Raw genomic sequence first — 24,106 nt, 5'->3', positions numbered from 1 at the left:
TTTTGGGGGGTGGAGGAGGCTGAAGGACTTCTGAATCTTCTGAGTATTTAGGTCTAACCAGGTCAGCCAGGTGTGGTTTTCAGCAACGTCCGGTACTTGTTGGCTACCTGGCGGGCTCTCTTCTCTTAATATTCCAGTGACTAGTACTAGGGAACCTCAACTTATAGTTCCAGCGACTAGTACTAGGGAACCTCAACTCCTATAGTTCCAGTGACTAGTACTAGGGAACCTCCACTCTTTTGGTTCCACTGACTAGTAATAGGTAAACTTCCAGCAACTAGTACTAGAATTCCAGCGACTAGCACTAGGTAGCTCTACTTATGGTTCCAGAAACTAGTACTAGGGAAGTGCTCCAGCATCTAGTACTAGGCATCCTCCAGTTATAGTTCCAGCATCTAGTAACCAGGGAACTCCTCCAGCATCTAGTACTAGGGAAGTGTTCCAGCACCTAGTACTATTGGAAGCTCCAGTTATAGTTCCAGCAATTAGTACTAAAATTTCAGCAACTAGTGCTAGATAGCTGTACAATTATGGTTCCAGCTGCTAGTACTAGGGAAGTATTCCAGCGTCTAGTACTAGGGAGCCTCCAGTTATAGTTCCAGCAACTAGTACTAGGGAAGCGTTCCAGCACCCAGCTATTACTATTGGAAGCTCCACTTATAGTTCCAGCAGCTAGTAACAGGGAAGTGGTCCAGCGTCTAGTACTAGGGAACCTCTAGTTATAGTTCCAGCAGCTAATACTAGGGAAGCGTTCCAGCACCTAGTACTATTGGAAGCTCCACTTATAGTTCCAGCAACTAGTAGTAGGGATGTGCTCCAGCCCCTAGTACAATTGGAAGCTCCACTTATAGTTCCAGCAACTAGTAGTAGGGAAGTGTTCCAGCACCTAGTACTATTGGAATCTCCACTCCTGTAGTTCCAGCAACTAGTACCATAGAAACACCAGTCTTCCAGGTGCTGGTGTGTGTCTCCTTCAGGGGATTCCAGAGGAGTCGTGCCACAGGTGGTGCTGAGGACGACTTATATACGAACCGACCTTTTCCTCCTTTCTTCCCTTATCTCTCTCTTCATCAACTTCTTCTTTTTCTTCTTCATCTTCTTCGTCTTCTTCTTGTGCTGTAACCGGTCGGGGTGGTGGCCTGGGTAGGTTACTTCATAAACCTGCACGAGCATCTCTCTCTCTCTCTCTCTCTCTCTCTCTCTCTCTCTCTCAGGGAAACCCGAAAGCAGTGCTCGTGCCCGAGTTTGGGACCTGGAACCGGTTGACCCCGAGAGAGAGAGAAAGTCGGAGGATGCGAAAATGGTGTCGAGGGAGGAAAAGAGTGGCTTGGATAGAGCCTGGAGCGTCAACAGATCCTGGGATACCAACAGGTCCTGGGAGACGACGCCCAGAGCTATTTGATAAATTATGTGATATGTATATATATATATATATATATATATATATATATTATATATATATATATATTATAAATAGAGCATGCTTTTACTTTATCTGTTTGATGAAGTATTTAAAACCTATTTTTTAAATTTTATAAATAGACAAAGTTTTTCCTTTACCTGCATAATAAAGTATTTAAAAGTATAAATTTAATTATTTATATTTTTGCTAAATCTATTTGATAAAGTATTTAAAATATATATTTTTTTAATTAATGTATTTTATAAATAGAACATGTTTTTGTTTTTTCTGTTTGATAAAAGTATTTAAAAGCAGTTTTTTATTTACCCTTAAACGCCGAAGCGGTAAAAAAAAAATGTCTCCCGTGTGCCGGAGGTGTTTCAGAGTGAGCGCGGAAGCGGAAAAAATATTTTTTTCAAAAAATCACAGCGCGCTTAGTTTTTAAGATTAAGAGTACATTTTTGGCTCCTTTTTTTTGTCATTGGCTGAAATTTGGTATGCAACCATCAGAAATGAAATAAATTATCATTATCATATATAAATAATGCGATATATGATAGCGCAAAAACGAAATTTCATATATAATTGTATTCAAATCGCGCTGTGCGCAAAACGGTTAAAGGTAACAAGTTACTTTTTTTTCGTTGTAATGTACACTAAATTGCAATCATTTTGGTATATAACACATTGTAAAACGATAAAAGCAACACAGAGAAAATATTATCACAAAATAATGCATGAATTCGTTAACGCGGGGACGTAAACAAATATTTTTTTTCCATAAAAATTTCACCATAAATCTCAATATTGTCTAGAGACTTCCAATTTCTTTCTTTCAAAATGAATACAAATGATTGAATATTACTATACTGTAAGAATATTAGCTTTCAAATGCAGTTTTCGACCATATCTGACGAGTTAAAGTTGACCGAATGTCGAATTTTTTTTATATATATTTGTTTATATGCAATTATTTCGGAAATAAGAAAAGCTACAACCTTCAAATATTTTTCGTTTTATTCTACATAAAATTGCGCACATTTTCATATATAAAACTCTATGAAAATGCTAATATGTTAAACGGAGCAAATAGTCCGAGAATGGGACGTACGCATTTCGGAGATTTGTGGCGGAGAATCCGCGCGCGGAGGGAAAGAAAGTTTTTTTTTTTTAAATTCACCATAAATCTAAATATTGTGCAAGAGACTTCGAATTTGTTTCAAGATGAAGATAAATGACTGAATATTACTAGACTGTAAGAGATTTAGCTTACAATTGCGTTTTTCGACCATTTCGGTAGAGTCAAAGTTGACCGAACGTGGTTTTTTTTCTATTTATCGTGATTTATATGCAAATATTTTAAAAATGAGAAAAGCTACAACCTTCAATTATTTTTGTTGTATTCTACATGAAATTGCGCACATTTTCATATATAAAACTTTATGTAACGGCTAATTTAAAATGGTGCAAACATTACCACAATCGCACGTATGATTTTTTCGGAAGAGTTACCGCGCGGACGTAAAGAAAATGTTATTTTCTTCATAAATTCACCATAAATCGAAATATTGTGCTAGAGACTTCCAATTTGTTGCAAAATTAAGGTAAATGCTTGAATATTACTAGACTATAAGCTTTTTATCTTACCATTGCGTTTTTTGACCATTTCGGTAGAGTCAAAGTTGACCGAAGGTTGAAAATTTGTCACTTATCATTTTTTATATGAAAATATTTCAAAATTGATAAAATCTACAATCATGGGTTGTTTTTAGTTGTATTGTGCATGAAATTGCGCACATTTTCATATATAAAACTTTATGTAACGGCTAATTTAAAATGGTGCAAACATTACCACAATCGCATGTATGATTTTTTTCGGAAGAGTTTCCGCGCGGACGTAAGGAAAAAGTTTTTTCATAAATCACCATAAATCGAAATATTGTGCTAGAGACTTCCAATTAGTTGAAAAATTAAGGTAAATGATTGAATATTACTAAAATATAAGAGTTTTAGCTTACAATTGCGTTTTTCGACAATTTCGGTAGAGTCAAAGTTGACCAAAAGTTGAAATTTTGGCACTTATCGTTATTTATATGAAAATATCTCAAAACTGATAAAAGATACAATCATGAGTATTTTTTTTTTTATTTTACATAAAAATGCGCACATTTTCATATATAATACTCCATGTAACGGCTAATTTAAAATGGTACAAAAATTATGTCAAAGTGACGAAATAATTTCCGAGATGTGTCACAGATACTTTCTAGTGCGGCAAGAAAGAAATTCGCGCTTGCGCGCCTGAGTAACGATTGTAAACAAAACAACACCTTGATCCGTGAACTCCCAGCATCCCCCAAGGCGCGTGATTCAAGAGTTTTCGGCTGGTAGGCCTAAAAGTATTTTTCCGCGAATTTTTAAAAAAACTTTTGTATGTCGACGTAAAATACGTCCAGTAGGCACCCGAGAGACAAAAAATGTCGACGTAAAATACGTCCAGTCGGTGTTTAAGGGTTTATTTTATAAATAGGACTTGTTTTTACTTTATCTGTTTGATAAAATATTTAAAAGCTGGTTTTTAATTTAATTATTTTATAAACAGAACATGTTTTTGCTGAATCTGTTTGATAAAGTATTTGAAATCAGATTTTTATATTTATGTATTTTATAAATAGGACATATGTTTGCTTTTTCTATTTGATAAAATATTTAAAAGCTGTTTTCTATTTATTTTTTTAAATAGGACATGTTTTTACTTTATCTGTTAGATAAAGTATTTAAAAGCTGTTTTTTTATTTTATAAATAGAACATGTTTTTTCCTTTATCTGTTTGATCAAGTATTTGAAAGCTGTTTATTTTATTTTATGAATAGGACTTTTTATGTTTTTTCTGTTTGATAAAATATTTAAAAGCTGTTTTTTATTTTATAAATAGGACTTTTTTTTTACTTTATCTGTTTAATAAAGTATAGACTTACTAATCTATTTATTTTCGTTTTATAATTAGAAATGTTTTATTACTTTATCTATTTGAAAAACTATTTGAAAAAACTTTTTTTATTTTCATAAAAATCTATTTGAAAAACAATTTTTCTAATATTTTATACAAAATATGTTTTTTTATTTCTATTAGAATACTATTTTTTTCTTATTTTTTATAGATAGAACCTTTTTTACTTTGTTTCAAAAAAATTGAAAAAACAACTTTTTTAATGGTTCATAAATGTGATCTTTTTAGTTGTTCTATTTGAAAAATTATTCGAATAATATTTTTATATTTTGTATTTATAGAATTTTTTTTTTACTTTTGATCTTTGAAAAGCCTTTTCAGAATGATTTTGTTAGTTTTGATGAATATAACTTTTTCTTTTACTTTTTCTATTTGAAAAACGAATTTAAAAGTAGTTTAATTTACTTTATAATAAGCAGAACGTTTTTTGTTACTTTATATGAATAATATTTTTAAAAGTTTTTTTATTCTATAATATGCAGAACTTTTATTTACTTAATCTGTTTGAAAACCTATTTTAAATATAGTTTTTTATTCTATAATAAATATAACTCTTTGTTATTTTATCTATTTGAAAAACTATTTTAAAAAAAATTTTATTCTTCAGTAAAGAATTTTTTTTACCTTATCAATTTGAAAAACTAATTTGAAAATATTTTTTTTACTCTACAATAAACAGAACGTTTGTGTGTTACTTCAACTATTTGAAAACCTGTTTTAATTTTTTTATTCTATAATAAACAAACAAAAAAACTTGTTACTTTATCTGTTTGAAAAACTAATTCAAAAATGGTTATTTTACTCTACATTAAACAGAATTGTTCTTACCTTTATTTGAAAGACCTTTTAAAATATTTTTTTTCTACTCTATAATAAACCGAACTTTTTTTACTTTATCTGTTTGAAAACTATTTAAAAACTTTAACTCTGTGATACAATATTGAGAATATCATCAACCATTTAAACCAATATCGAGAATATCATTGGCCATTTAAACCAATATTGAGAATATCGTCAACCATTTAAACCAATATCGAGAATATAATTGGCCATTTAAACCAATATTGAGAATATCGTCAACCATTTAAACCAATATCGAGAATATCATTGGCCATTTAAACCAATATTGAGAATATCGTCAACCATTTAAACCAATATTGAGAATATCATTGGCCATTTAAACCAATATTGAGAATATTATCAACCATTTAAACCAATATCGAGAATATCATTGGCCATTTAAACCAATATTGAGAATATCATCAACCATTTAAACCAATATCGAGAATATCATTGGCCATTTAAACCAATATTGAGAATATCGTCAACCCTTTAAACCAATATCGAGAATATCATCAACCATTTAAACCAATATTGAGAATATTGTCAACCATTTAAATCAATATTGAGAATATTGGTTTACATGGCCAATAATAGTCTTAATCTAGGTTTAAATGCTTGACAATATCATGAATATATATTGGTTGAAATGGCCAATGATATTCTCGACACTGGTTCAAATTGCTAATGATATTCTCGGTATTGGTTCAAATGGCTAATGATATTCTCAATGATGGATTAAATGGCCGATAATAGTCTTAATCTAGATTTAAATGGTTGCCAATATGAATATGTTTTGGTTCAAATGGTTGATGATACTTTCAATATTGGTTTAAATGATTGACAATATTCTCAATGTTAGATTAAATGGTCGATAATAGTCTGAATGTATGTTGAAGTGGTTGATGATATTCTCAATATTGGTTTAAATGGTTGATGATATTCTCAATATTGGTTTAAATGGTTGATAATATTCTCGATAATGGATTAAATGGTCGGTAATAGTCTTCATCTAGGTTTAATTGGTTGATGATATTCTCAATATTGGTTCAAATGGCCAATGATATTCTCAATATTGGCTTAAATGGCCAATGATATTCTCGATATTGGCTTAAATGGCCAATGATATTCTTAATGTTGGTTTAAAAGGTTGACAATATTCTAAATGTTGCTTCAAACGGCCGATAACAGTCTTAGCATCATTGAAATAGAATTTGATTATGGGAATATAAAGCCGAAAGAGATGTGTGTGTGTGTGTGTGTATGTGTTTCCGGTCACTGTACGCAGGATACACACAAGTTAAATATATAGTCTGTTGCCATGATGCAGATAACAAACACTAAAACCGGTTTGTGTGTGTGTGAGAGAGAGAGAGAGAGAGAGAGAGAGAGAGAGAGAGAGAGAGAGAGAGAGAGGATGTATTGCATTATCACTGGGTGGGAATCCCAAGGATCTGCCAATGAAGGACCCCGCACACACAAACACAAGGAGTGGATTTTCCTTGTAGCCTGTTAAAAAAAAAAATAATCTTGAAAAAATATTGGTATTTCCTAAGTGTTCTTTAATTGTGTCTGTATGATTATTTATGTATTTTGTTTGTTTGTGCATATATATATATATATATATATATATATATATATATATATATATATATATATATATATATATATATATATGTATGTATGTATGTCCCATTTTAAAAAAAAACCAAATGCATAGCCTATTTGCAACCAAATATATGACCCATTTAAACCCAAACAGCCAATACGAACCAACTTGTCTCTTTATACCAAGCAGCCTGTTTAAACCAAATAGCCTTTTTCAAATCAGGCATCCTATTTGAACAAAGTAGCCTATTGAAACCAAGTAGCCCATTTAAACCAAACAGTCTGCTTACATATACCAAGTAGTCTCTACCTAAACCAAGCAGCACACTTAAACCAAGTTTATGCCATTTAAACCAAGCATCCTAGTAAAACCATTCAAACAAAGCAGCCCGTTTATATATATATATATTATATATAAATATATATATATATATATATATATATAATATATATATATAAAATGGTTCATAATATTCCCAATGTTGGTTTAAACGGGCTACTTTGTTTGAATGGTTTTACTAGGATGCTTGGTTTAAATGGCCTAACTTGGTTTAAGTGTGCTGCTTGGTTTAGGTAGAGACTACTTGGTATATATAAGCAGACTGTTTGGTTTAAATGGGCTACTTGGTTTCAATAGGCTACTTTGTTCAAATAGGATGCCTGGTTTGAAAAAGGCTATTTGGCTGAAATGGGCTATTTGGTTTAAACAGGCTGCTTGGTATAAAGAGACAAGTTGGTTCGTATTGGCTGTTTGGTTTAAATGGGTCATATATTTGCTTGAAGTAGTCTATGCACTTGGTTTAAATGGGACAGATATTTGGTTGAAATAGACTATACATTTGATTTAAATAGGCAACGTGGTTGAGACGGGATATATACTGGGTTTGAAGAGAGAGAGAGAGAGAGAGAGATCACTCTAGACAACAACAAGTCCAGCGTGGTGCAGCAGATAGGAAAAGAGCGGTTAGTACTCCCTCTCTCTCTCTCTCTCTCTCTCTCGTCATTAAGTGAAACCTGTTTGACCACTTATTACTAAACTCACTGCTAAGGAGTAGTAAGTATAGTAAAAAAAAAAAAAAAAAAACAGGGAAAAAATGGTGAATGAATCATTGTCGTTTATTTTATTTTATCATATTAAAACAACCTTTGGTATGTGGTGATTTTTTTATTTATTTTATTTTCTATTCCGCAGATGTGGCACACAGATTTGGTGCTGCGTTGCCACATCTCTTAACTCTAAGCTGCTAAGTTGCCCTCCTCGGGAATACTAATAATAAGAAAACTCTATAAACTTTATATATAGATATAGATGAATTTTCATGCATACATATGTACTATGTGCGTGTCGATGGTTAACACCCCCCTGCCCCCCCCCCCCCCCACCAACCTCCGAAATACGTCACAGAGCCACCGGAAGTCTCTAGATTAAAAGGTGCCAAACGTATGGAGCTTAAATTTGTAGTCTACTTTACTTACCTTGAAGGAAAATGTATTACATCCGCCATATTTTTTTTTTTGTCATACAGACTTCCTGTTCTGTACTACAGAATTCCCCTTTTGCCTCATTGTGTGGGAAGTTCCTCATACTATGTGGTACATGTTTTCTTTTTCTTTTCTTTTTTGTCGTTTCATGAGGTCTAATAATCTCTTCTTGCTTCTACGAGGTGGTTCATCATACCATGAGGGCTCCTGTTCCTGCTTCTGTGAGGTGGTTCCCTCATACCATGAGGTATTTGTCGTCTGTTCTTACTGTTTTGAGAAACGTCCGACATATCATGAGGTATCCCTCATTGTCCTTACTATGAGTTCTTCCTCATACTCTGCCTCCCTAGTCCTCTCATGAAAACCTCATAGGACTCCCCTTTTTCCTTCAGGTACCTCATAGCCTCATAATGATGTCATTGTGGTCCCTATTTTTTTGGCCATAATATAAAATCAGAAATCATTTTACAAAGTAAATCAAAATGATAATATGTATAATAAATATTTATTTTTATTTTTTTTATTTATTTACAAGTAAATAATAATAATAATAATAATAATAATAATAATAATAATAATAATAATAATAATAATAATAATAACAATAATAATAATAATAATAATAATAATAATAATAATAATAATAATAATAATAATAATAATAATAATAATAATAATAATAATAATAATAAAATAATAATAATATGCAGGAGCAAGATTAGTAGCAGAACTGAGGGGATTCGAACACCAACACCACCGTCACAACCAACCCAACAGAAAGCAAAACAGCAACCTCCTTGGAAAAAGGCGGCCTGGAAAAGCAAATCATGGTGATGAGATCTGACTTGAGTAAACTGCAAAGAGATGGCAGAAAAAAGGCTAAGAAGCAAGAAAACAAGGGAGGAAACTCAACGAGAAATACAAAGTACAAGACGAGGGGACTAAACAACACAATAGAAGATGTAAAACAGAGGCTTAAGGCCAAAGCACACAAGATCCAACGGTACATGAACAGGAATAAGGGATACCAACAGAACAAACTATCGGAACCAACCAGAAAAGACTATACAGCCAACTAAGAGGGGAAGACAACCACCCAGAAATTCCTGAAGCCGAACCAAGTAAGAGACTCTGGGAAAACATATGGAGCAATCGGTATCACACAACAAACATGCAACATGGCTCCAGGAAGTCAAGGAAGAAGAAACAGGGAGAATAAAACAAGATTCACAGAGATCACGACAGACACAGTCAGACACCAACTAAAGAAAATGCCAAACTGGAAAACCCCAGGTCCCGATGAAGTCCATGGATACTGGCTCAAAAACTTCAAGGCCCTACACCCACGAATAGCAGAACAACTCCAGCATTGTATCTCAAATCACCATGCACCCAAATGGATGACCACAGGAAGAACATCCTTAGTACAAAAAGACAAGAGTAAGGGAAATATAGCCAGTAACTACAGGCCTATCACCTGCCATACCAATAATGTGGAAGTTACTAACAGGTATCATCAGTGAAAGGCTATACAACTACCTAGAGGAGACAAACAACCATCCCTACCAACAGAAAGGCTGCAGAAGGAAGTGTAGGGGCAACAAAAGACCAGCTTCCTGATAGACAACAAAATGGTAAATGAAGGAACAGTTAGGAGGAAAGGAAAACCAACCTAAGCATGGCATGGATAGACTATAAGAAAGCCTTCGACATGATACCACACACATGGTAATAGAATGCCTGAAAATATATGGGGCAGAGGAAAATACCATCAGCTTCCTCAAAAAATACAATGCGCAACTGGAATACAATACTTACAAGGCTCTGGATAAGACTAGCAGGGTTAATATCAGGAGAGGGATCTTCCAGGGCGACTCACTGTACCCCACTACTCTTCGTATAGCCATGATTCCATGACAAAAGTACTACAGAAGATGGATGCCGGGTACCAACTCAAGAAAAGAGGCAACAAAATCAACCATCTGATGTTCATGGACGCATCAAGCTGTATGGTAAGAGCATTAAGGAAATAGATACCCTAATCCAGACTGTAAGGATTGAATCTGCAGACATCAGAATGGAGTTTGGAATAGAAAAATGCGCCTTAGTCAACATACAAAAGGGCAACGTAACGAGAACTGAAGGGATAAAGCTACCAGATGGGAGCAACATCAAACACATAGATGAGACTGGATACAAATACCTGGGAATAATGGAAGGAGGAGATATAAAACACCAAGAGATGAAAGACACGATCAGGAAAGAATATATGCAGAGACTCAAGGCGATACTCAAGTCAAAACTCAACGGCGGAAATATATAAAAGCCAATAAACACATGGCAGTGCCAGTAATCAGATACAGCGCAGGAATAGTGGAATGGACGAAGGCAGAACTACGCAGCATAGATCAGAAAACCAGGAAACATATGACAATACACAAAGCACTACACCAAAGAGCAAATACGGACAGACTATACATAACACGAAAGGAAGGAAGGGAGAGGACTACTAAGTATAGAGGACTGCGTCAACATTGAAAACAGAGCACTGGGGCAATATCTGAAAACCAGTGAAGACGAGTGGCTAAAGAGTGCATGGGAAGAAGGACTAATAAAAGTAGACGAAGACCCAGAAAATATACCAGACATGAGAAAGACAGAAAGAACAGAGGGACTGGCACAACAAACCAATGCACGGACAATACATGAGACAGACTAAAGAACTAGCCAGCGATGACAATTGGCAATGGCTACGAGAGGGGAGAGCTAAAGAAGGAAACTGAAGGAATGATAACAGCGGCACAAGATCAGGCCCTAAGAACCAGATATGTTCAAAGTACGATAGACGGAAATAACATCTCTCCCATATGTAGGAAGTGCAATACGAAAAATGAAACCATAAAACCACAGCAAGTGAATGCCCGGCACTTGCACAGAACCAGTACAAAAAGAGGCATGATTCAGTGGCAAAAGCCCTCCACTGGAGCCTGTGCAAGAAACATCAGCTACCTTGCAGTAATAAGTGGGGTACGAGCACCAACCTGAGGGAGTGATAGAACGATCAGGCAAAGATCCTCTGGGACTATGGTATCAGAACGGATAGGGTGATACGTGCAAATAGACCAGACGTGACGTTGACTGACAAAGTCAAGAAGAAGTATCACTCATTGATGTCGCAATACCATGGGACAACCAGAGTGAAGAGAAAGAGAGGGAAAAAAATGGATAAGTATCAAGATCTGAAATAGAATAAGAAGGATATGGGATATGCCAGTGGAAATCGTACCCATAATCATAGGAGCACTAGGCACGATCCCAAGATCCCTGAAAAGGAATCTAGAAAAACTAGAGGCTGAAGTAGCTCCAGGTCTCATGCAGAAGAGTGTGATCCTAGAAACGGCAACACATAGTAAGAAAAGTGACTGGACTCCTTAATGGAGGCAGGATGCCCAACCCTGAACCCCCAAGCTATAAATACCACCAAGTCGAATTGGAGGACTGTGATAGAGCAAAAAAAAAAAAAAAAAAAAAAAAAAACAAAAATAATAAAAAAAAAAAAAAAAAAAAAAAAAAAGAAAATACTAATAATAATAATAATAATATATATAGATATAGAGTGAAATTTTCATGCATACATAATGTTACTATGTGACGTGTCGATTGGTTCAGCACCGCCCCCTGCCCCCCCACCCCCCCCCCCCCCATCCCCAACCTCCGAAATACGTCACAGAGCCACCGGAAGTCTCTAGATTAAAAGGTGCCAAACGTATGGAGCTTAAATTTGTAGTCTACTTTACTTACCTTGAAGGAAAATGTATTACATCCGCCATATTTTTTTTTTTTTGTCATACAGACTTCCTGTTCTGTACTACAGAATTCCCCTTTTGCCTCATTGTGTGGGAAGTTCCTCATACTATGTGGTACATGACTTTTTCTTTTCTTTTTTGTCGTTTCATTGAGGTCTAATAATCTCTTCTTGCTTCTACGAGGTGGTTCATCATACCATGAGGGCTCCTGTTCCTGCTTCTGTTGAGGTGGTTCCCTCATACCATGAGGTATTTGTCGTCTGTTCTTACTGTTTTGAGAAACGTCCGACATATCATGAGGTATCCCTCATTGTCCTTACTATGAGTTCTTCCTCATACTCTGCCTCCCTAGTCCTCTCATGAAAACCTCATAGGATCCCTTTCCTTCAGGTACCTCATAGACCTTCGATAATGGGATGTTCATTCTTTTTGGGTGCCCTAAATGTTTTTTTGGCCATAATATAAAATCCAGAAAAATCATTTTACAAAAGTACAAATCAAAATGGATAATAATGGTAAATAATAATATCTTTTATTATATTATTGTTTTTACAAGTAAATAATAATAATGTAATAATAATAATAAATAATAATAAATCAATAATATATAATAATAATAATCAATAAATAATAATGATTTACATGATAATGAGATAATGATAATGAGTAATGATAATTAGAATGAACTGAAATAGAATGAATAATAATTAATGAATGAATAATGAAATGAATAATGAATAATTGAAAATGAATGAATAATGAATAATGAATAATGAAAATAAGAATTGAATAATGAATAATAAAATGAATAATAGAACTCAGATGATAAATAATGATAAATTAAGATTGGGAAAGAAAATTTAAATAAAAATGAAATAATGATAATAATAATAATAATAAGTAATAAATAATAATAATAATAATAAAATGCTTTTGGATTCTGTTCTAACATTTTTTTCTGTTTGAGAAAATTTTTTGGCCAAAACATAAATGCTGAAATCACTTTACTAAATAATTCAAATAATAATATATATAACAATAATCTTTATTATTATTATTATTTACAGGTAAATAGCAATAATAATACTTTCTCCTCTAAACCTCTGAAATCGCCGAAGTCAGACGGGGAAAATGGAGACCAAAGGAAGCGAGTAGGAACATTAATTTTTTTCCTTCGTCCTTTCTAAGGAAATGCGCGCGAGTCCTTGGGTCCTACGTATCACGATTTAGGAAACGGGAAGAGGTCCTGTGACACTCCACGCAGGAAGAGTTCCTTTTTTTTTTTCGGGGGTTGGGGACAGCGAGAGGGAGTCCTGGCGTCTTCTTAAACAGGAACAGAAGAAGAAGAAGAAGAAGAAGAGTCAGGTTTCAAATATCAACAAACCAAAGGAAGTGAATCAGTGCACATCCTGGACGGCAAGGTGTAGTGACGTACGCTGCTGCTGCTGCTGCTCCTGTGAGGTCGACGCAGGTGTACGGGTACGATTTTTCTCTCTCTCTCTCAGACCAAGATACATACCGTACGTAAACACACCGAAGGATGTATTACTCTATACGCCATACATATTTTTCTAAAACATTCAAGAACGATTTGAGTGTGAAGATATATGGACATATTGGGACTAGGTCATTTTGAAACTCTCTTTCGTCTCTCTCTCTCTCAAATATATATATATATAATATATATATATATATATTATATATATATATATATATATATATATATAATATATATATATATATGCATAGGAAACCTTTCATCACAAAGAAATAAGTTAACCAAAACTGACGTAAAAATAACGAGACGTCATGACAATCACATCCGTTTGCAATACATTTTTTTTATTTATTTACTTATTTTGTTGTTGTTGACGTAAACATTAGAAGCCTCGATGGTTATTACTTCCTTTTGGGTCGAGGCTTCGAACTTCTAAATCACTTTTATTATGGGTCAGTTTACTTGGGAAATTATCATCAGCGAATTGAATTATAACCTTTTTTTATTATTTTCATTTTTTTTTAGTTTTGAATCTCGATTCGTTTGGGTAATTGGTTGCTGACGATATTTATTGCTGGGTTCTGCAAATGGAGGAGGGATTCTTGACTGTCCTACTCCTCTAACAGCTTCGGTGTCTGCTTTTTTAAATCTGAGATGTTGGTTTAATCGTAAATATTTATTTATTCATAAATATTTATTTAATTTTAGATATTTATTTATTCCTAAATATTTAGTTCACCCAAATATTTACTGATTCCTAAATATATATTGATTCCTAAATATTTAGTTCATCCTAAATATTTATTTAATCAGAAATATTTATTTAGCCAAATATTTTCATTTGAAATATTTACTTGTTCTGAAATATTTATTCATTCCTAAAAATTTATTTATTCTAAAATATTTCTTTATTCCTGAATATTTATTTAATCATAAATATTTATTTAATTTTAAATATTTTATTATATATTGCTACTTTCAAAATGCATATATTCGCTCTTTGACTGTATAAAATGTAAGAATAAAGTTTTGCAACGTTTTTCAGATTCCTAGCTAGCTTAGAGATAGGATGTTTAAAATGTGTGTTCAGATTTCTGCATTACATATTTTAAAAGAGTATATAACGTAGTATGAAAAGAGAGAGAGATTATCTTTGTCCGTTCGAACTTAGAGTTGTTTTTCAAAACCTGTCAACATGTTTGATTAGAGACGTCGAGGTCTTCACTGTGTTTTGGGAATTCTGTCATCACGTCTGATAGGGACTTTTGCTCGAATCTGTTTCGGTCAAGTATGTGTCTTTGTTGAATAGACTGATTTCATATGCCAATGTCTTTGCCGAATGCTACGTGCATATTTCACAGTTTGTCTGTAAAGTTACGTCACTTTTCGAAGCTTCTTGAAAGAATTATTGCCCAAAACGTTTTGTGTCATCTCCACTGTCCAGCTTTCATAAGGAAGAGTTTTCATTGCATCTTAGATCCGCGTTCCGTTCAGACATCTCTCTCTCTCTCTCTCTCTCTCCATCGCACGGCAATTTTGATTTCAAAGTAACGTAACGATTTCATACTTACTGAATGGTCACTCGTAACTTGTAGATTTCAGATTTGATATTTCTTAGAGTTTATTTAGTATTATTTAGTGTTTTGTGGAATCTGAACAAACATTACATTGTGTGTGTAACGGAGCCTGTTTTTGTGAGTGTGAAACAAGCTGCAGCAAAGAAAGAAAATTGGTATACCAAGAAGGTAAAGTGTGTTATGTTTTTATTAGTTGCAACTAATATCCTATGGTTATGATAGTTTGGTAAAAACTAATAACTGATGGTTATGATGGTTTGGTAAAAACTAATAACTAATGGTTATGATGGTTTAGAGAACTAATAACTAATAGTTACCATGGTTTGAGAGAAACTATTTACATTTTTACACATTGCAAATTTTTGTGTTTTGTGTTTGTTCCATTTGAAGTGATTTTTATGTTTTGTGCATTTATTCACTTTCTTATTGAAGTGTGTCCTTTTATTTTATATTCTGTGTGATTAATACTTTTTACAATTTTGGTATTTTCCACATTTTTCTGTGTTTTCATTTACATTCACAATTTAATTAACTTAGTTATTTTCATTACTTAATCATTGCATATTTGATTGAATTTAACACTTTTGAATTTATTTGCATTTACTTAGAATTCTTTTCAAGTTTTATTGTTGTTTAGCACTTGTGAATTAATTTCCAAATTTCAATTATTGCCTAACACTTTTGAATTTTGATTGAATTAATTTTCTTGAATTTTGTGATAAATTAATTTTGATTTAATTTTACTTAATTGATTCAAGAATTAATTAAACTTTGCTTTGTTTTCAAGTAACAGTAATTGTCCCTGATATTGTGAATTTCACTTATAATTTTGAGTTTAATAATAAATTTTTGTATTTAAAATTTTTACAAGTGTTTTCTTTATTTTACACCAGTATTTAATTATGATTAGTTTAGGTAGAAACATAGAGTGGTAATTGATCTGTTTTCCTTCAATTTATTTGAAGTGACTTAGAACCAGGGAAGTACTTAGACTTTTGAAATCAGGGAAATATTTAGACATAAAATTGTTGATGGAGTGATGCCCTTTGATTAATTTAATTACTTACAAGATTACCTCACACCTGTTTTGATGAACTTAGTCTGATTTTCTGCAATACTGGTAAGTTGTTAAGGGATCACTGTTGCCTTTAGAGTGTTCAGTCGTTTAATACCTGTGATGAGGGTTCAGGTGTCTGGCTTTTGTGAGGTAACCATTGATGAATGGTAAGTGTAGTAACCAGATACTTGGCACTTTGTCACAATTTATTTATTCCTAAATATTTCTTTAATCATTATTGAAATTGAAATTTGCAATTGACTACTAAATCAGGTTGATTGCAGACAAATGAATGAGTTAATTATTTATTCAGAAATATTTAATTAACCAAATATTTTAGGTACAATTATTGATTTAATTAGATATATTTATTCAATCAGGAATATTGCTTTATTCCTTAATATTTATCAAATAAAAAATATTGATTTCAGCCGTTTTTATCTGGTTAGAAATATTTAATTATTTAATCTGAGATGTTGATTTAATACTAAATATTTAATTTTGAATATTTATTTATTCCTAAACATTTAGTTAATCCTAAATATTTATTTAATTTTGAATATTTACTTATTCCTAAATATTTATTTAATAAAGAATGGTTATTTAATCAAGAATATTTATTTAATTAAATATACTTTTAATCCCAAATATCTATTTAATGATAAGAAATTTATTTAAACAGAAATATTTATTTAATCAGAAATATTTTATTAAGAAATATTCACTTATACAGAAATGTTTCTTCACCAGAAATATTGATTACCAAATATTGATTTGATCAGAATTCATGATACCAAACCCCGTCTCTCTTAGAATACCACTTTCAGTTTCTAGAATCTACAAAGGTCCATCTCTCTCTCTCTCTCTCTCTCTCTCTCTCTCTCTCTCTCTCTCTCTCTATATATATAATATATATATATATATATATATATATATATATATATATATATTATATATATATACTTACAAAATTATATTCATCGTTGCAGTGTTCTGTAAATTTATATACACCACAATAATTTGTAGTAAACAACTATAAATAGTAAGTGTCTTGTGACGTGAACAGTGTCTGAGAGAGAGAGAGAGAGAGAAGAGAGAGAGAGAGAGAGAGAGAGAGAGAGAGAGTTTAGAGAGTAGTAAACTGTAAAGTAGAAACCTTCTGGAATTGTGTATAAACATTGCAAGAACTAGAGGCATTGCTTAGTGCATCTAGAAGTTGGTTGCCATCATATTATGCATTTGCAAAGGGTGTAATACCTACTACACTTGTGTTAAGGTGTTATTCTAGGGTGGTTGTGTCTTTGTTTAATGAGAAATTGAGTAATTATGTATATATAAGATATACGTATATAGGTCTAGCAATGGCATATATACCTAAAGGCTTCTCAGTGAACCGTATGGCGAACAACCTTCTTAAATTAAACAAAAGTACATAGTAAAGATATTTACGTAGATGATTAAGCAAACAAACAAATGAATAAATGAACGAATAAATAGATAATTAGATAAACAGGTCACCAGAAGCAGATATAGACGTCTATGGGAAGGCTCGTGGGGAATTACTCCTCTCTTCCGGTGCGTTCATTCACCATCCTGTCGCGCGTCGTTCACGATTGTCTTTTTTTTTTCTTTCTTTTCCTTCGTGGAACTTTAGATAGAAAGCTTTCTTTACTCTTTCGCTGTCTTCCTTTCATTCTAAGCCTCGTTTTGTTTACTTCTACCTTCGAGCAGATCGAAAAGAAGAAGAAAACTGAAGGAAGGAATCTTAGAGACTCATTACTTCGGCACTCTCTCTCACCTTAGGCTCATTTCCCAAAGGAAGGATGCTTAGCTTATGTCTTTGTTTGTTCTCACGGCTCGGTTTTGTTGTTTGTGCAGAGGACTAAGAATGTTTTTTCGTGAGTCTCTTCCTTCTTTCTTCTGCTCTGTCCTCAATTGGTTTATTTGTTGACATGTCGTTGTTTTGTGATCCCATTCACAGACCTTATAAACGTCCGAAGTCCTCCACTGTCAGCCTCTTTCTCAGATTATATGTCTAGTGTTCTATTAAATAAAATTAATGCTAAACAAGACGTCTAAAGCTGTAAATAACAAGGGAATTCAGTGTCACCTTAAATGATTTGAAAGCAGCACTAAAGATAAAAGCTATAAAGGGAAACAGTTTAAATTTAAATAGCTCTGCACCGGACAGCGTAGAGTGTGCGCGTAATTGTGTTTGAGGCGCGCGCTCTTAGGGACCAGGAGGAACCACGATGAAATTTTGACATGAAAACCATGATGTAAAGCTTTCGCGTTGGCTCTCTTTACGTTAATTAACCTATTTCTAATTGGCACTAAGGCCGGGAGACTCCTCCTTAGTGCTTGACGTCAGAGTTTCTCCACTTGGACAGGACGCTCATTTCCTCTCTTCTAGGAGAACTGAAGTTATTATGTAAACACTTACATATGTACATCGCTCTTCCTCACGTCCTGGTTGACATAAGGACATGTTTCTTGATTCGTTTATCCTCTTTATTTTGCGTTCTGGGTAAAAGGAGGCACTTGCTGGAGCTTGTTACAGACCCAGGCAACGACAAAGTATAGGGTTTCCCCGCCATTTTTGACGTTTTTTGACGGGCCTTAGCCATAAGGACGAATGTATGGGTGCGCTTTTAGACTTACTGACGTGACGTAACTTCCTCTCCGACGTCCGTTGGGTCCTTTACATAAAGAGCTGCCCAAATTCTGGTCTTGGTCATTCGTCTTGGAGTGCCCTTCGTGCGCTGTTATCTTTCCCGCCCCATCTGTGATTCTGGGTCTCGATCCAGACCTGTCCTCTAACTGGCGATCAGCCTGGAATCGACGGAAAAACCTCAGGGTCTGAATTGAACGTTTTACAAGTACTACTACTACTACTACTACCCGGCCATATTGACACCATCAGCAAGAAGACAATACTGACATTTCGTGTTTCTACGATCAATCCCTCTGGTTTAATCGGGTTGATCTGATCATCAAACCAATCCTAAGCCTTGAGCATTCGTTAAAAACGAGATGGACTTCGGCGCAGGTACCCTTGAGTCCTCCCTAGGCGAGGAGTCCTTCCTGACTCAAGCGGTCAACCTCGACACCATGTTCAGCACATATCTGACGACGCCTGCAGAGGGTTCCCAAGGGCCCGGCTGCGATGATGGCCTCTACTACCAGCAGCCTCTGGAATACAGTGCCTGCAGTGGTGGCCTTCCTACCGCGGGAGGCCTCTACTACGTCGGGCAGGAGTCCTGTGGGGCGCCGGAAGACGAGGGGACTAATAATCATTCGTACCGGAGGACGCCGATCGCCGAGTGGCAGGGAGAGGTACGAGAATTCTCTCGCTTTTGGTACGATTCTGTCTGAGTGGTTGTGTTGTGGGTCTAGATGAGCAGAGACAGTTTCTGTTTTCGTTTCTCTGTTTTCCGTCTCTGGCGAAGTTGTTTTGTCTGTCATTCTTGGATATTTAACATTAAAGGAAACAGAAGTTAATAATAATAATAATAGTGAAGTATCTCATAACAATACGTCAGACCTTCCATCATATGGGGTGTCCATAAAGTCCCAGTATCATTCTGGGCAATAAATACTTGTAGTGGTACTGGGACTTTATGGACACCCTGTATGGTGATATGATGCATTATGACGTCAGTTGCCAATATGATTATTATGCTTATAAACGTCTCTCTCTCTCTCTCTCTCTCTCTCTCTCTCTCTCTCTCTCTCTCTCTCTCTCTCTCTCTCTCTCTGGTAAACTATCAAACGTAAAAATGTCAAGTAAACAAAAGAACAGAAAAATAATATTTATAAAAATAGAACAATTCCGGTCAATAAAAGACTCAGTCGCGAAATAAAATATATATAAAAAAAACTCTGTTTGAGGCGAAGAACGAAAAGAAATGTATATTGTGATTTGTAAGATTTATCATAACATCTTTTGGAAGTCCAAAGTGTCAGCTATCAGTGTCTCTTTATTATTATTATTATTATTATTATTATTATTGGTTCACTCTCCACCCAGCCATTGTCGAAAGACGAGACTATATATCCCAGAGGATACCTTACAAGTCCTTTTCTCTTCCCCCTCCGCAGGATTGTCTGAGCTGGGCCCTGTCCCTGTGCACCGAGAGAGGTCTGGATGCCTCCTCCGCCCACAATCTCTGGGGCCTGAGGAAGGCCACGGGCGCCGCCCTCCTGAGGTCCTCCCCCGAGGACTTGGCCGCCCTCGTGGGCAGTCAGTTAGGGCGCTTCCTCTTCCAGGAACTGCGGGCGATGATCAACAAGGGCGCCGGTATTATTATTATTATTGTCTTGTGTTTTCATGGTTGTTTAGGTAAACATTGTTGTAGTAGTAATCGGAGAATGAGCCTTTGAAACGGCTCCTCATATTTCTGTTTATTTTGATAGATATCATCGTAGTAGTGTTAGTGAGAATATGCCTTTGCAAAGGCTCCCCTTCTTATTATTATTATGATAACTATCCTCCTGTTATAGTGGTAAGAATGTACCTTTGCAACAGCTCCCCCTCAATTGTGTTTATTTTGATGTTATTGTTGTGGTAGTAGTAAGAATTCACCTTTGGAACAGCTCTTCTTATTGGTATGTTTATGTTGATGGATGTTATTGTTATCATTGTAATTATTATGATATATAAATGTTATTGTAGTAGTAGAAGCAGTTACTAACAATTCGCTTTGCAACGGCTCTCTTTTAAACAGGCAAGCAATGGCACAGCCCCGCCCCCTTTTGCGACACCGCCCACCACGACGTATCACTCGACACAGTGTCTTGTGACCCGAGGGAGGGGCTTGGGGCGACCCCGCCCCCTTTCGGAGGGTACGACGATACCTCCTCCTCTTCTTCGTTTGGGGGATACAGCGACGAGGATCTGGCCGACCTGTTCAGGCGTGTCCCGCAGGAGGTGTGGGACCTTCTGCCGGATTCCCTGCAGGATTTCTCGATGCAGGATCAGCCGTTGCAGATCAAATATGGTGAGTGTTGTTTGGATAAGTTAAATCTCTACCCCCCTGTTAAATCTCTACCCATCCATTAAATCTCTACCTCTCCGTTGAATCTCTACCCATCTGTTAAATCTTTACCCTCTGTCATTATCAGTTCTGAATAGACCCTCTTATGGCATGTAATGAAATACCCATTTATTGCTTTACTTATTTATTTAATGATTTGATTATTTATTTACAGAAGAACCCTTAGCAGAGGCCTCCTATCCTCTCCCTACGGCATTGGGGCATCTGGGGGGGTCATCACCCCCTGTGGGATTTGGCTCCCCTGTGCCAGGTCACCTGTCTGGGACACCAAATGACGTCTTCAAGAAGATCCCCACTAATACCAGAAGGAAAGGTCAGTTGCTCTCTCTCTTTCTCAATTTACTTTGAATCACAAGTTAGAGGCCCCTTTGGTGGTAGTGGGCTTCTTGTTCCATGTGAATAGGGTTCTTCTTCATCTTCTGAGTAATAATAATACTAATAATAATGTCTCCAACCTGGACAGAGCGCGGCCCAAAGTCCTGGGAGTTCCTGGTCCGCCTCTTGGCCGACAAGCGAACGAATCCTTCCGTCATCCGCTGGGAAGACGAAGCGACAGCCACCTTCCGTCTGACCCAGCCCAAAATCATCGCCCAAATGTGGGGCGGGAGAGCGGATAAGCCCTCTCTCTCCTACGTCAATTTCGCCCGTGGTCTCAGGTCAGTTGTCTGTCTGTCTGTCTCTCTCTCTGTCAATAGGAATGACTATAACCAACACCCCTCCCACGTGGATCCGCCACAGATGACCTAGCCTGACCTCTCGTCTCTCTCCCTCTTCCACAGGTACCACTACAACACAGGCGCCCTTGAGCCCGTCTCCGAACGCCAGCTGGTCTACAGGTGCGGCCCAAAGGCCCTCAAGTACCTGCAGGAGCTGAAGAGCGAGTTGCCCTGAGAGGGGCGGACCTGACTGGCCTTCGTCCCTGAGACATATTCCCGTTTAAATGGTATTTGATGATTTAAATGGCTATGATTATTAGAGTATTCAAATTACATTTCAGCTGTTTAGTGGTATTTAACTGATTTAATAGCTATTTAAAGAATTTAAATGGTATTTAGATATTTTAAATGACATTTATATAATTTAAATGTCATTCTAAATTATTTAAACATCATTTAAAGAATTTAAATGACTGTTAAATTATTTGAATAGCTATTAAATTTTTTAAGGACATTTGAATGGTATTTAAATCATTGGAATGACACTGATAGCCATTAAATGGCATTTAAATGGCTTAAAAGCCTTTAAATGTCATTTAAATTGGATTAAAATACCTTAAATGTTATTTAATGGCATTAAAATCCTTTAAATGGCATTAAAATCCTTTAAATGGCATTAAAGTCCTTTAAATGACATTAAATCCCTTAAATGGCATTTAAATGACATTGAAATCCTTTAACTGACATTTAAATGGCATAAATTCCTTTAAATGGCATTTTAAATCATTTTCCAGACATTTAAATCCATTCATTGTCATTGAAACCATCCACATGACATTTGAATCACTGTAATAGCATTCAGTCTGTTCCAACTTCCGGACCAGGGGTGCATCATGGTCCAAAAAATGCGGTCCTTCTGAAAAATGGTCTCGGGGACCATCGTCTCTGTCGCAATGGTCCTACCAAAGGACTCCAGCCTCCACCTACGCTTATTAGTTAGTCACATAATTTAAGATATGAATGAATCTATTCGTTTTTTTAATTTATTTATTTATATGAGCTAATGTCATAATGTTAAAGTGATTTTTGTAATATGGGACGGTTTGAATTATGGATGTCTTAAGGCCTGTCCACACTAGCGGGCATACCCGTCGGGCACTTCCAGTGGTCTATATTTTCTCTCGCTTCTGGAGCAGTGTTACCAGACAGTCGCGTCATTCTGGCTCCATACTCTGTCGGTCAGTATAGCGGAACGGGTTATGGGAACCGTGTTTGCTCGTCGGGCGGTGCCCGCTAGTGTGGACAGGGCCTTAGATTTTTACATCGTCGCTCACTCAGGGAGCAAGTCTTACGAAATACTTTATTTTTGTTGTTGTTGTTGTTGGGGGAGGAGGGTTGGAAAGCCCTATTGAAAAGCCAAAAAAGTGTCTGAAAAAGGTCTTTGGCGTTGAGTTAAAGATACAGGAATTTTAGGGTAGGATATTGATGATTTATTTATTAGAACGGAAATGTTTAAACAGCACAGAACAATTATTTCTGATGAAATACAGCGTATTTGATGCTCGTTGTTGAAGCAACCCTCTATTTGACCTGTAGGTTTTAGCGCACGGCCCGAGTAAGCTGGAGGGCGGATCACGCCAAATACATTTTAAATCTAAAATCTCAGATTTTATTTTAGATTTTATTGAAGTCAGTGACTATAAAATAATATTTTTTATATTTATTAGTGAAATATTATTTATATTTATATACCCATACACATGTTAAATTAATAATAAATATAATATAGTATATATATAATATATAGATATTAATAATAAAGGATAATATATATATATACATATATATATCTTATATATGTTTACCCTTTGTAAATACTATACATATATACTTACATACATTATTTATAATATAATATATATATTTATTTATATTTATATACCATACTTCTGTGATATTCATAAGCATATTTATATATATTTATAATGAACCTATATATTCATTTATTTATTTATTAAACATTTTGTTTACCCAGATGAATTACTCTTGAAGTCTCACAAATACAGTTAGTCAAGGCAATGCTTTTGTAATTTGTTAACAGTTAAAATAGAAA

At 35.0% G+C, this 24,106-nt stretch overlaps 1 protein-coding gene across 1 annotated transcript; it reads left to right on the top strand.

Annotated features, from left to right (window-relative positions):
* The first annotated feature begins 17,450 nt into the window (after positions 1-17,450).
* On the top strand, positions 17,451-23,745 carry LOC135199360 (uncharacterized). The gene is made up of 6 exons (XM_064227329.1): positions 17,451-19,616; positions 20,382-20,580; positions 21,008-21,280; positions 21,492-21,650; positions 21,801-21,993; positions 22,117-23,745. Exons 1-6 carry the CDS (start codon positions 19,314-19,316, stop codon positions 22,226-22,228), a joined length of 1,239 nt encoding a protein of 412 aa, XP_064083399.1. The 5' UTR covers positions 17,451-19,313; the 3' UTR covers positions 22,229-23,745.
* Positions 23,746-24,106: the final 361 nt, after the last annotated feature.

The sequence above is a fragment of the Macrobrachium nipponense genome, chromosome 25, assembly GCF_015104395.2.
Source record: "Macrobrachium nipponense isolate FS-2020 chromosome 25, ASM1510439v2, whole genome shotgun sequence".
Classification (NCBI taxonomy): domain Eukaryota; kingdom Metazoa; phylum Arthropoda; class Malacostraca; order Decapoda; family Palaemonidae; genus Macrobrachium; species Macrobrachium nipponense.
Note: the sequence above shows the minus strand (reverse complement) of the source record. Positions and strands in the feature narration are given on the sequence as shown.

Coding starts and splice junctions, on each gene's coding strand:
- LOC135199360 (XM_064227329.1), top strand. CDS start 19,314: ATGGACTTCGGCGCAGGTACCCTTGAGTCCTCCCTAGGCGAGGAGTCC. Junction 19,617..20,381: donor TCGCCGAGTGGCAGGGAGAG/GTACGAGAATTC, acceptor CCCCCTCCGCAG/GATTGTCTGAGCTGGGCCCT. Junction 20,581..21,007: donor GATGATCAACAAGGGCGCCG/GTATTATTATTA, acceptor TCTTTTAAACAG/GCAAGCAATGGCACAGCCCC.